General features: G+C 42.0%; 1 protein-coding gene across 3 annotated transcripts in view; it reads right to left on the bottom strand.

Annotated features, from left to right (window-relative positions):
* The window catches only part of jbug (filamin-type immunoglobulin domains fbug), a 224453-nt gene that overhangs the window by 2994 nt on the left and 206810 nt on the right, over positions 1-14649 (bottom strand). For all 3 annotated transcript variants that reach the window (XM_065447642.1, XM_065447652.1, XM_065447646.1), the window contains 8 exons: positions 14078-14203; positions 13623-13769; positions 12110-12214; positions 11074-11259; positions 6765-6869; positions 5089-5265; positions 3883-4032; positions 1937-2104 (listed from right to left, as the gene is read on the bottom strand). In XM_065447642.1, coding sequence (XP_065303714.1) covers positions 1937-2104; positions 3883-4032; positions 5089-5265; positions 6765-6869; positions 11074-11259; positions 12110-12214; positions 13623-13769; positions 14078-14203 — 1164 coding nt within the window. The remainder of the gene's footprint in view (positions 1-1936; positions 2105-3882; positions 4033-5088; positions 5266-6764; positions 6870-11073; positions 11260-12109; positions 12215-13622; positions 13770-14077; positions 14204-14649) is intronic.

The following is a 14649-nucleotide window of genomic DNA, read 5'->3' as shown; positions in this document are numbered from 1 at the left end:
ATGCACGCACGCACGCACGCACGCACAGATAATAATTAATATTTGGGGTTTTACGTGCCAAAACCACTTTCTGATTATGAGGCACGCCGTAGTGGAGGGCTCCGGAAATTTTGACCACCTGGGGTTCCTTAACGTGCACCTAAATCTAAGCACACGGGTGTTTTCGCATTTCGCCCCCATCGAAATGCGGCCGCCGTGGCCGGGATTCGATCCCGCGACCTCGTGCTCAGCAGCCCAACACCATAGCCACTGAGCAACCCCGGCGGGTGACACACAGATATATATATATATATATATATATATATATATATATATATATATATATATATATATATATATATATATATATATATATATATATATATATAGAGAGAGAGAGAGAGAGAGAGAGAGAGAGAGAGAGAGAGAGAGAGAGAGAGAGAGAGAGAGAGAGAGCATGCCGGAACACCCCCTCAGACCCTGACACATGGCGAGCAGAGTGACAGAAGGAGGGCGACAGCCAGAGTGTGCGCCAATGGATGAGTCACCACCCTCAAAGACACTTCAGTGGCTGCGGCCGAAAGCACAAGAAATGTCTAGAAGATTCCCAGGCTTTGTTCGTGCTATGGGAGCAACGGCTCTGGCAGAAAGTTCGAGAAACACCGGCAAAGGCAATAAAAGCACTGTGCAGGAATCAGTGGGGGAATCAGACCGCACCAGTGAAGAGCTGTGATGCGTTGACCGACCGTCCGCATAAGAAGGGGATTCCCTGGCAAGCTAGCCAACAACTTCTTCGAGTGTCTGCATCTCCGGAAGAAGTCGCTTCTTCCAGATTTGCCTTGAGTTACGCCAAGGACGATTGGCTCAAGACTAGCACGGGTGAATACGAGTGGACACTTTGTACTTCTATTCATTCTGTACTGTGCATGTTAAACTCTTGGTGCTTGTCGTTCATTATTTTCCAGAGTTTCGTTAACACTCATCTGAATTGCATTGTGCTGTGCCTAGTCGAAGTGTGCATGCATGTATGTAACTGCCTTATTTGAAGAATATAGTTTGTTGAGTTTTGACAACTCTGGGCTCTGACTCGGTCTTTGGACCACAACCGACATTTGCTGGCCCACTAGAAGGTCTCTCATTAATTGTCTGTGCTTTCGTGGGGTTATTTCTGGAAGCTGATAAAATGGCTTTGGAATTTGGTCCCGCTTTAGTGCCTCATTCACGGGGTGTGTGACAGTCTGCCTCTCAATTTTATCCCTTTTGCAAGTTTCCTTGCATTCTCTGATTCTACTTCAGTGCTTAACTTACACCATTACTTATATAGGACGCTGCAGTTGAATCACATGAAAAGTGTGGCAAGGATGCTACTTTAATCTGGGGCATAAACAACAGGCACAGGCATAGGCTTTTCTACGCACCAACTACTAACACAACACAATATTTTAAATTGTGTATACATTTCATTATATCCCCCTTCTCCATCCTTTGCACTTTCCCCCATTTCTCTCTCCCGTATTTTTCCTAACCCCACAGCCGTACCGGCCAACATTAAGGTGTCAGCATTACAGCAGACATTTACGGTATGGCAAGCAAGACACTTAAGCATACATCAGTGCATGTGAGCACTAACATATTCATTGGCAGGTTGTGGAAGTGCTTGTATCGAAGGAAATATTTCGCCACTTATATCTCAATGAATCACTCATTATAGCATTCTGCCCCTGAGCACATGAATGCAAGTTCAATTTTAGGCTGCCATGGTCACATTTCAATGGGGCATAAAAATGCTTGCGTACTGACATCTGGGCACATGCTAAAAGCACTGGGTTGTCATATTTCGGCAACCCTCTATGGCATTTGTCATAGCCAAACTGTGGCTCTGTAACACAAAACCCAATCAATAAATAAATAAATTAATTAATTAATAAGGAAAGCCTGCGATTGCAAAGCTGCCTACCTTTGGGCCCCCTGATGCGCACTGTCAGCTGACCTGCGCCAGCTCCCCTGGTGTCACAAATGAAGCGGCTTTGGTAGACTGCTAGGACACCGGGCTCTATGCCGGGCCCATACACTCGCACTTTAGATGCATCAGGTGCACCAGCAATGCGCAGGGTGTAGGGGCTTCCTGCCAGGGAAAAAGCACACATGGAATTAGACATTAAAATTGTGCAAAGACATTCCAACAGCAAATGAGACAGGGAAAGTATGAACCTGCAGGTCTTGTACGAACCAATTAGACCTTTAACTTATGTAAATGATGAAGACATCGTAACAGCAAACGAGCCAGGCCTAAGTATGAACCAGCTAGGTGAGCAGTTAGTGTTGTTAAGCATATGTGGAACTGGTTAGCTCATTCTTACCCAGGTTCTGTGACCCAGCAATGCACTAATAAATACGCAATGCATTACATGTCACTATTTCATTGGCTTTTTGTGAAGTGACAGTTGTTAGTTTAAACACATGACCAGAAATTTATAGTACACTGAAATTTCAATTCAGAGTGATTAATAGACAAAATGAATTACCTGCAACTTACTTGTCCAGTGCAAATATGGTAACCGCACAGTCCACAATGTGATACTTCAGCATATTAAACATATGCACATTAAGCTCCATGTGTCTTTACTACTAGTACAATATATTACATATTAAGAATTATATAGAAATATGGAAAAAGAAATGTCCAGAAAAAACATTCTCACCATAACAATGTTAGCAGTCTTACACAGACCAGTAAAGACAGTTACAGGGTAATAGTACAGTTAACAAAACCTGTAATGCCAGGATTTAGTATTCTATGTTAGTACATATGTGACCACTATCATTTCATTCTTGTCACTTACATATATTATGCTTCCAAAATAAAATTAAAAAATGCCAAAATGGGCTTAATAGCTTTGTTAATGCTCAGATAAGCATTTAAATTGGTTGCACGTAATGAGACTAACCACACAAGCGCCACATGAATAAAAATGAGTTGTATGACATTTGGCAGGCGCTTTCAAGTCATGAACCGATATCACCAAAAGGTAAGCATACATTTCAGGTATTCCACCTTGATAACACGGAAACTTGAAAGAAAGCTAAGGATGACTTCACAAGCGCTGCAAAGGAAAATTATAAGTGCAATGTTGAGAGATGGGAAGAAAGTGGTGTGGATTTGTGGATTTGTCAGCAAATGCTGCTAACTGATGCTCAGACAAGATAAGGGGAAGAGGAAAAGTTAGAACAGGTCATACAATTTCTGCCTAAGGTGACCAGTAGTCTATTACCATAACAGAACGGATGCCAGAGGAATGTAAAATGTAGTTGAGGGCTGCAGAGGATTCAACAGAGTGATGAGATTAGAGAACCTACAGGCACGTAACAACCAGATGATGCAGGACAGGGGTAATAGGAGATATTGTCACACAAACCATGTTTTTCTTTTTGCTAGTGACCATCTTTCACCAGATTATCACAGTTCTGAGGTTATTCCTTGGTACAAGACATGCCTGCTGTATCTAAAATTTCTTGAATGTTGCCACAAATTCTAAGCAAAAGAGTCTCGTGTAATCAGATTTCACACACAACACAAATAGTGTTGTACGTTATTTATGGTATGCGAGTACTATATTGATTGCTCTGGAATGTGCAGTGATACATGTATAAATAGCACATTGGACTTGATCTCTCAGTTAAGATTTGATGATTGAAGACTGTGCTTGCCGTTCTTGTGATTTGAGTGTTGCTTGTCCTTCTGGGTACAAGTTAGCTCAGAATAAAGAGCTAACTTGCACTTTTGGAAGTGCTTGGTCCTTAGCCATCACTACAATGTGACAATACACAGGAGAGGCCTCTGCCCTATAGTGGACCTAAATAGACTGATGATGATAATGGAAAATAACACTTCGTATCTCTTACCAGGAATGTGGTCTCCACCATATTTGATGGTGAGCAAATGACGTCCACCTTCCTGGGGCTTTAGGTAGAGGGTGAACGTGCCATCACGGTGATCATACAGCTCACAGTGTGCCATCTTGTGGGGGCCCATGCAATGTGCAGTCAGCTCCCCTAGAATACAACAAGACAGAGCAGAAGCTGGAGTAATTGCACAATGATGGAGCTCATATCATGTTATGTGCCTTCTCTTGATCGAAAAGCTTGGGCGCACATTAAACTCTTTACGTGACACTGCAACAAGTGTCGCTTTCATGTGCTGGTTGTTGCACTTCACATGCTGCACTTTACCAGTCATGGTTATAAGGGCACACAGAAAAATGGCCATTAATACCGGCAAGATTTTGCTTGTCTCTTTTGGCAGCCTGCAATACTTTGAAGCAGCAGGCAGGGCGTAGTTGTTCATTTTATGTACATACTTTGTTATTCTAAATTCTAAGTTTATTTTTAAGCCCACCACAATTTTTATGACTCTTTTGGCAAAAAAAAAATGTAAATTATTTATTTTCTCATCAAAGATATTGAACCATCATTGACTGTAGCTGTTTCCCTGCTTGGCTTTTTCAAGAATTTGTTTTTATGGCCCATTGTTATAACTTGTCACTATGATTTTACACTGGGGCATGGAAATCTTGTGCATAGCCAATAGCTGTGCAGGAAAACAATTTCAACACCAATGATTCTTTAACATTTTTCTTCCAAGTTGGCTTTAATTAGTATAACTATACGGCATAGTGAACATGCCTTTTTATTTCACTGCAGTATAGTCAATGTTTACAAGGTGGGCATGTACATTTGCTTCCGCTAAAATTGCTTCTGGGTTCTGTTTCATTGAATTCATCCAATGGTGAGCGCATAGGATTGCTTCTACAATAATGCTAATGCTTGCAATGCCAGCATTGCAATAATGCTGGTGCTAAGTTTTAAATCATGAGCTTGCACAAGAACCCTTTATTACTACTGTTGGTACTTCACGACTGTTAAGAGTGCTAGAAAAAAAAAATTCAGACAACTTCTGCGCAGACACATAAAGTAACTCTGGAGGTTGTGTAACGTAGCTAGCATTGCGACACAGCCTTCAGATGAATATATGGATGCCTTTAGAGCTTCAAGAGGCCAAAATAGCTACCGCTGTAAAAGCTGCGGATTCTATGGGAAAAATGTACGCACCTGGCCCACCCTTGCGCGTGTCAATGAATGCCTTGATCTCTTTGCCCACAGTTCCACCTCGAAGGCCTTCACCCGAGCAGAGCACACGACTTGCGTCGCAACTGGCTGCCACCATCACCTTGAGCGGACAGCCTTTCACCTGGCGCTCTGACCACATGACGTTGAGAAGGTAGGCCCCTGTAAAGTACCGTGCAGGAGGCAGAGCATGATATACATGGCAGATGCAAGTCATATGACAAAGCATTAAAATTACAACATTGCACCATATTTTCTGGTTCTCCAAATCAAAAGACATCAAAATTGACATTTTGTTTCATACCGCCTACCTTGGATCAGCTTTTTGGCCACTTGGGGTGGGGGGAGGGGTCGGGTCAAGGGGGGGCAGCTGGAAATTTTGGGGGTGGCGGCAGCCGCCCCCATGTGCCCCCCCCCCCCTTCCCTACTGGCGCCGCCCCTGCTCACAGTAACCTTTTTCTAGCACTTCAGGCTCGCAGTTTTAATCACAACATTGTATGAGCATGCTGTGAGCTAACAAACAATAACTACATAGGCATTGATTCCTCTGTAGTTAAGGAGATGTTCTTAGACAGAGGACATATCTCTGTACAATAGCATGAAGAATATTATGAGGACATGCTGATTATTTTGCTGATGTGACCTTATTTGGTTAGGTGGTTAAAATTAACTGTGAATAATGACATGTAAATTTTTATTTGAACAAGGACAATTTAAATCTCAAGCTTGTGCAAGAGCTACATGTATTAAAATTTAAGACACTCGTTCAACAAATTATTCTAGGTATAAGAAACAAGAAACTGCTTTTCACATAAAAAATTGTGCCTGCCAAACAAGAATCCTTGAGAGTACTGAAGAACAATTGCCAGAACAGGCAGATTGTACAGTGTAGTCCACTGTTAAATAGAACACTCTTATGCATCGCTCTCACTCTGCTGGTGCTCTTACTGCAAGCACCAGCTGAAGCTATGTCAATGTATTGCACAGAGGCAAGAAAAGGTGCTAGCGGCACCAGCCACAAGTGATCTGCCTGCAAAGCCAGGCAATTGCACTTTGCTTAGAAGGAATTTACACATGCTCCACACTAATTAGACCACCCTGTACATGTGGGTGAACAGCATCTTCCATCCAAGCATGTTTAGCCACCTTTAGACAAGAATTTTGAACAATTTGCTCAAGTATTTGCACTGCCTCAAGTATTTGAACTGAAGTTAGATTGAAAAAAAAAAACGGCATTAAAAGCACATCCTGTGACATGCGCACAGGGCAAGCACCACTTAGGCACCCACTTATTCAAAGTGGCATCTACACTGCCTTGTAAAATAGAGTAGTCATTTAGAGAAAAAAACAGGCCAACATATTGGATTTCTGTCACACACACATGGGAAAGTCACTGTAATGACACTAAAATCTGGCACATTTATTTTAATGCTGTTGTCGTTCTATGAAACAGTGAAACTAACTTCGACTCTATGTGGTGTGCCTGACCTGCCACTAAACACAAGGCAATAGCAGTATACATTAAACAATAAACATATAATTGGTTTTAGATTCAGCAAGGTGGTGACAAGACAAGCTCATTGAAAGATACATGCTACACACACACAAACCCATTCTTTTAAAGTAGCAAATCAAAAACATCTACAACTTTGAGAACATACCTGGGGTTGAAGGGGTATAGAGGGCCTTGTACGTGTTGTTGCCTAGTGGAATCAACTGCACCGGAATGTCAGTCTTGACACCATTGAGGCTCACCTCAGGACAACCTAAAGAGTAAAGCAAAAATAATCACACTGAATTTCCTGTAGTTCAAGTAACCTTGCACAAAACACTTAGAATGAAAATGAGTAAAGCCCAGCATCAACACTGTTGATGGGTCAAAATTCAAGTCTAGCTTAGAAAGCTAACTTTTTGTTTTGGAGGAAGAACAGCCTTCCTTTAGTGCAAGTTTAACAAGTGAACACTAAATGTAATATGACCATTATTCAATCTATAGAGCTTGCATGTTTCTTCTCCAATTTTCTTATTTCTTTCATGCACACAACTACAGCAGAAGGGTGACTACAGTACTTCACCAATACAGTCGAATGCCGTTGATTTGATCCTGACGGGATCAACGAAACTGGTCAAACTACCTGACAAGTCTGATTAAGCAAAAGGCAGAAAAACACACAAAAACAAGTTGATTCACTTCGCAGTATTTGCCTTTTACGTTAGTTTCGCCGCAACATAACTTATCATGCGGCAAAGTACACTAAGCGGCAAAAGGCACCACTATTACGGGACATAGCACGTGTTCCTCAATTTAAACACGCACATACGCTGGCTTCGGTCACAGTACGAGCACCGAGATGCCTAATAAGTTGGTTGGTTAGGTGGTTAAAATTAACTGTGAATAATGACATGTAAATTTTTATTTGAACAAGGACAATTTAAATCTCAAGCTTGTGCAAGAGCTACATGTATTAAAATTTAAGACACTCGTTCAACAAATTATTCTAGGTATAAGAAACAAGAAACTGCTTTTCACATAAAAAATTGTGCCTGCCAAACAAGAATCCTTGAGAGTACTGAAGAACAATTGCCAGAACAGGCAGATTCTAATAAGTTTACTGGCAGGCCTTCAGAGTTTTAGAAAGATCCTTACTCTTTTGTTGCTTTTAAACATCCCCTTCACTTTCGGAGTTTTTCAAGCAAAGCTTGTATTGGCTCACAAGTTTCGGCGGCGGTCTGGTCACGCAAAAACTCAGTTGCTCCTAGAGCAGAGCAGCTGCGGCAAAGGACGGTTTAGTGAGTTGACAGCTGCACTGACGCTGGAGCTTGAGTTACTAGCAAGGATTCCAGCTGCATAGGCGCTTGCTCACGTCACGCGAGCAACCAATCAGAGCCGTTTCGCTTCCACAGGGGAGAGAAAAGGCAGGAAAGGGTGTCACAAACGCTGCGCCGGCTTCGTTTCTGTTCAGTTCAGTCTCGGAAAACGGGTGGGACACCGACGCATAGTGCATTCCTCCAAGGAACAGGCAGCGTTCGACGAGCGGTGGCGAGAACTCTCCCGTAAGAGGGCTTGCCCTTGGCGCACCGATCCAGCCGTTAAAGCGGCCCAAACCCAAGCAGTCTGACAGCGATGAGAAGAGAACCCCGAGCTGAGGGAGCGGGAGGTTGAAGCAATCCGGTACCGTTACCTGTGGGTCACTTAACCATAACAATGGTAAGGTGCACGCAGGACAAGCTTCATTTACCCCATTTTTCAGTAGGGGAAAGGTTGGTCATTTTTTATTTCATCTTACCGCCTTACTTTCATTAGCTTTCCTAAACCACAGATTGTTTTTTTTTCCGTTTCTTGATGCACGGCATGTGCGCCCGCATATAGTTAAGTAACACGTACTAGGCCCCGTTAACGGTCTCATATACAAGCACATGGCGGGTGAAACGAGGATTCAAATTGCTACAGTAACGTCAGAAACAGCTCCGAAATGTTGTCAGCATGCTTATTAGACGTCTAGGTGCTCGTACTGTGACCGGAGACGGTGTGTTCATGCCTGTATAATTAAGGAATGCGTACAATGTTCCATTGCAGAGTCCCCTTTCCATTCTTGGTGCGCTTTACTGCAATAAATTGCACATGCTTCACCGCATAACTGTCTATATTGCGGCAAAGCTGAACAGTCAAGTTCGAATTATCCGGCGAAGGCCAATTTTGATATTGAAATAACAGAAGTTTGGACCCATAGAAATGTATAGGCACGGGCGCCGGTCGGAACCTTTGGTCAGGATCGCCTCGAATCACATGTATTGTGATAAAACAATAAACAATATATATATCAATCAATTAATCGAAAAATTTAATTAACTTGAATTAATGGATGCTAACCGCATTCCATTCCTCTCTGCTGTCTTAATACTTCTGACAATCCCCTTCATTTTTATTGTCTTTGTCATCATTTTATTGTATCATTGTCGTGGCCCACCAGTCATTTACCCCCATATTCAAGAACAAACTTAAGTTGAAACCCATGATTGACTTGATTTAAATGACTCCTATTGTGAATGCGCCAGAGGAAATGCAATGAGCGTCCTAGGCATGTTCATGCCAGGCATCACTCATATCAAGTCAAGCATGGGCTTCAACTTGACTTGCATTCTTAAATACGGTGGTTAGTCACTGTATACTGATACAGTTAAACCTCAATATAATGAAGTCGGTAAAATCGGAAATTTGCTTCGTTAAATCGAAATCTTGTTATATTGAAATTCGACCTTTTATGCAAGTAAGTACAGTCATCGATCAATTTTTCTTACACGGAAAAAGGCTGCAGAACTTTCCAAATTATAAGACAACCGAAAAAAAAAAAAGCTAATTTGAATGAGAAAACAATTCCTTTTTATGAATTTGGCAGTTGGCGACAAACGATATGATTTCATGCCATGTCAACGATATCTTCATATCAGCGGTACGGATTAAGTGAAGCCAGCCACGCTTTCACACTCAATCTGCCCAAACGGCTGATAGCGTCACCCACACTGGGACGACACTATCATGAAGAGCGCCGGCAGCAGAAAGTGAATGTTTCGTCTGCCTCTCACTGCAATGGGTCGCTGAAACTCGAGATTACGCAACCTCCAATACTAAACGTGCAGGAAGATACCTTGCATGATACCGCGCCCTCTCGGCACACCCACTCTTTACGCACGTGGCAGATTACCTATAAAGCAGGGTGCACAGCTGCGTATGCGCTCAGCCGCGCTTACAACCATGCACAGCCGTGGCCAAAACGTGCACCAGAAACCGAGACAGATGCGCACCAACTTGCTCCCCACTCCGCCCCCTCTCATACGCTTTATCGCATTACTGCGAGCTCGCTTCCCTCCTCTCTTTCCCTTTGCTTGCACAGGAAGGCGGCACTCGTGAAGCCACCACTTCACCCTTGCATGCGTTCACTCACACCTAAGGCACACAGCGCACGGGGCCCGATAGGATCTTATCGCAGTTGGACTTTATATGGAACATGATGTGGCTCCACTTCGGAGATTGCTCTTGTTGTGAGCCGCATGATTTGAGAGGTGTGTTTGCGAACAGCCGCTTGCAATTTAATCTTTTGACCATCTGCATCTGAGGGAGTTTCCATTTATTGTCTCAGTATTGGTTTGCAGTGGCAGTGAAATTTCATTATATTGAAATTGCACACAAGCACACTTCATTATATTGAGGTTTTAAATACATGGTGTTCTATGGACAAGAGGCAAAGAAAAATTAAATACTTCGTTACATCGAGAATTTCGTTATATTGAAGTTCGTTATGTCAAGGTTTAACCGTACAATCCACTTTACAATAATTTAATTCATTGCATGCTACAGACACTTCTTTCTACAGTTTTGTATATGACTTATCCGAAGCAATTAGAAAAAGGCTTCGCACTTGCCCCGGAAAATGGATGGGAAAACGGCGCCAGTTGGCAAGAGCTTCGCATGCGTAACGCAAAGACGTGGAATCGTTCCCCTCCTACAGCCAGTTGTTTTTTCATCCATTTTCATTTCCATTAATTTATAATTTCTTTATTTCAATCAGTAAGTACAAGTAATTTCCCCTATCTTGTTTTTCATGTCTTTGTTCGCTCTTTATGATATGATTGATAAAAATCAGGCCCATCGGTTCTTTTTCTTCTTGTTTAAGCCATTAGTGGCCACTTATACGAATGATGTGCTGTGATATCAGAGTTGGTATTCTCCATCATTCACTTGCGAGAATACAATCACTTTGGGAGATTTCATGCCACTAGCACAGAATTCTTTGGTGTCTAGGAGCGACGGCATTCCTGGTACTGTGCCAGGAATGCTGTTGCGTTTAGGCACTGACGCATCCTGTGCTAGTTGCACAAAATCTCAGAAAAATTATAAAAGTGAATGCCTGAGAATAGCACTTCCCCTTCTCTCCATGCAAAGCTTTAAAAAGATCGTACAATTCTCCATACCTGGCCCAGCATCAGAGCCATCAATGACGAATTCTGCCTCCATGCCAACCTTGGCACCTGTTAGACCGTGCCCACGCAGCACCACCCGAGTGTGATCTAACACAGGTGGCAGTGGCTCAGCATGCGCCAAGAATGGTGAGTTAGGGTGCGGCACGTCGTTGTAGTACACATAAATAAAGTGGTCCCCTGCAACAGATTGAGAAGCAAAGGTATGACATGCGAGATGCGAGTTTCCCTGCAGTTTTATCACACAATTTAGCTGTAAGCTGCTAAAAACATCCGCTGCATAGGGATTTCACTATAATGTGCAACCATAAAACCTTGAACATCTAATTAAAGCTTTCTCATTGTCATATGTTCACTAAATTTCAAACAAAAAAGAACAAATGTGAACACACTTGTGTTACACACACAATTCATCACTGTGCTGTGAGCAGCACACTATTAAAGCATGTAATATTTACAATTTCACTTTCATGTACTGCATTCTGCCAAAATATTTATGATCCTTTTTCCTATAGCTGAGAAAGTACAGCATAACCCAGAATACAGTGAAGGCAATATTTTACAGTTCAAGCCATTTGTGCACATTATCTCCCTATTTTTTCATCAAGTACATATTACAACATCAAGTGCCCATCTGCTCCACCGGAGCTACTTAATATGTTAATACACACCATATCAGGATTGATATGCCACATGGGCTGTTTTGCATTTCTTCTGACTCAAAAAACTTTGTGTCCAAATTATTTCTGCCTCAAAAAAAATTTAAGCACTACGAATGAGATCAATACATGACATTCGTATTTGAGACACAAACCAGTTGGACCAAATGAAGTTCTTTTGGCTACATATACCTTTACAAGCAAGGCAATGGTGACTATGAATTCACCTGTCTGTGACTGCTGACTGATAAAACAAAGCATAGATTTAGTGTATGGGAGGGGGTGAGAAAGAATGCAGCTTTTTTTTCTCTCTCTCTCTCTCTCTTTAAACTCAGCCTTTGCCATTAGAGTGCCAAATACAAGAGCATTACCTTCTTCTTCAGGTGTGAAAGTTACTCGGTAGCGGTGGCTGCTGGTCTGCTCCATATGCGTTTCCACAACATCTTCGGGACCGCGCACTTCCACCTTGAGCTTGCCTGCATGAAACATAAGTTGTCAGACAGGGCTTTGAAAAGTCACAGTGGGAAAATTGCAATGCTGTTTGATTGTGTAACAGGAAGCCATTATAAAAGAAATATAATGCAACATTGTAGTATCCGTGACACTCTGCTACAATCATTATCACGTAACCAATAGATTCGCGTATTAGTCACAAAAGAATTGCGTAAGAGGTCCCCTTACAGCCTTCTGCTATGGGAGCTCCTTCTGTATACTAACATGTCCATGCATGCATTTGTATACAAATTGTACGATTAAATTGAACGAATAATTTGTTCAGATGATGGTTCACATAACAGAGAGGCCGCCACAACAGTAAATTACTATATTTATTCACATATAACCCCCACCAAAAATTTTTTTAATTTAAGAGTAAAGTTGAGGGGCAGGTTACATGCAAATTTTGTCTTAGAGGTATGGCTTCACAGCAGTGCACATGTGCTCATGTGATGTCGCACTTCAAGTCAACGTTCTCTGTCCTTAAAAGTTTTGTTATCTACTAGGGAACCTCACCCTCTCCCCACCCCTGCATGTTGAAACTCCCTTCTCCCCGCCTTCATGATTGCCCACTCTCCTCCTCTTTACGGGCCGCCATTTTGCATTTGGTAGTTAGGGAAGTGCATGCAGAACCGGTAAACTAAACCTTAGATCACGATGATCTGCGCTCAACAGCCAGCCTTTCCAGGAAGATTATCAGCATCGCCGAAGATGGAGGGAACAGAGAGCCACTGGCCGCAAGTATGACTTGGATGAGTTGTGTATCTGTTAATGAATACTGTTTTTGTAAAGATATGAGAGTTGTATGCAGTTACACACGTGGACTTTCTTTATTTCAAGGCTGTTCTGATGGAGGTGCAGATTATACAGGGAAAAATACAGTATTTCACTCGTTGATGCTACCATGCTTTTTAGGTAATAACTACGGCTGAACGGAAGGAGTTGTACAATGGTGGTTAGCAATGCCACTGTTTCTATATAACCCATCAATAAATGCAGTAGTTTTTCTGAGTTGTTTATCACTACACTTGTTGCTGGGCTAGTTCATATTTTTCACGGTGTACAAGATGCAAAACAATGGGAAGATGCTTTGGCCCATGAGCAACATCAAAAAGCAACGAGACAATTGTACCAGTGATATGTTTGTGGCCCAGTGCAACAGTGAACATCAATTATTTGATTTTATATTGGAATAAGCATGCATTTGAGCAATTTCATTTCATTTTTATTTGATATTAATTTGGTGAGTAAATGTGTATGCATAAACTAGCATCTACTCTAAAGAAGTGAACTGTCTACACCAAATGAACGTCATTTCTTCTTCACGCTGTTTCGTGTCTTTTGCACGGTAGCAAACTAAACATCTTGTATTGCAAGACAATTACTAACCCGGCCCAGCGTCACCAACATCTACAGATATCTTCTTCTCCTGTCCTACAGTGAGTGGGATGCGACCTTCGTCATCCATGAGGCTGTCCCAGCCACCAATAGCTCGCACTTTTTGTGGATCGGCCACTTTTGGATGGAATGGACTTCCTGGAAGTAGAACAAAGAACAGCAGTTAGTATGCTTCAAACCTCAACAACTTAATCTCTCTCATTACAAAACCAACACCGAAATGTATCTGTACTTGTTTTACCATTGTATTGCTGCTTTGCTGCTTTGCTCTGATGTGAAAACAACATGAAGCTTTCACATACACTGAAACAGTGTTGGTCATTTTTAATTTCTTCATGTTATTACCTTTATTTCCATTTTCTGCTATGCTAAGCTCAGTACAACAACATTATCATGGCTGTTATTAAAGAAAAGAAAGGTTGAGGCATGAATGCAGTTCCTCTTACCAGGTATATCTTTGCCATTCCAGCGGATGTGAACGTCAAACACTCCAACCTCAATGGGGAGGTACGATACGACATAGATGCCCTCTTCCTCCTCTTCAATAGTCATCTCCGGCTCTGAGTCAGGCCCTGAAGAAAAAAATATATTTGTCACAAGCCCGAAGTAAGTGCTTTGATATGCTTAGTGTGCATAGAGAAAATACCAGGTACCTACAGATAGCATAGTAAATAGTACAGTTGAACCTCATCGTAATGAAGCCATTTCTAACACAAGAATACCATCCTTATACCTGATACTTGTTATAAGGCTATATTCGCTACACACTGATAGTAGCGGAAAAGTTTTATATTTACTTCGTTATATCTGATAAGTCATTATACCCGTGTTCATTATATTGAGGTTTGACTGTAATTATTATGTAATAGAAGTCCAGTCACTTTTGTACATAACATGAGTACACCTTCAGAAGAACGTTCTGTGCTTGAGCGTTCAGGAGCAAAAGTCGGAATATATTCTTTAGCAAACAGCGCGAATAACGGGATGCAGAAAAGAGGCACACGACACAGGCGCTGCG

The sequence above is a fragment of the Dermacentor albipictus genome, chromosome 1 (assembly GCF_038994185.2).
Source record: "Dermacentor albipictus isolate Rhodes 1998 colony chromosome 1, USDA_Dalb.pri_finalv2, whole genome shotgun sequence".
Taxonomy (NCBI): domain Eukaryota; kingdom Metazoa; phylum Arthropoda; class Arachnida; order Ixodida; family Ixodidae; genus Dermacentor; species Dermacentor albipictus.
Note: the sequence above shows the minus strand (reverse complement) of the source record. Positions and strands in the feature narration are given on the sequence as shown.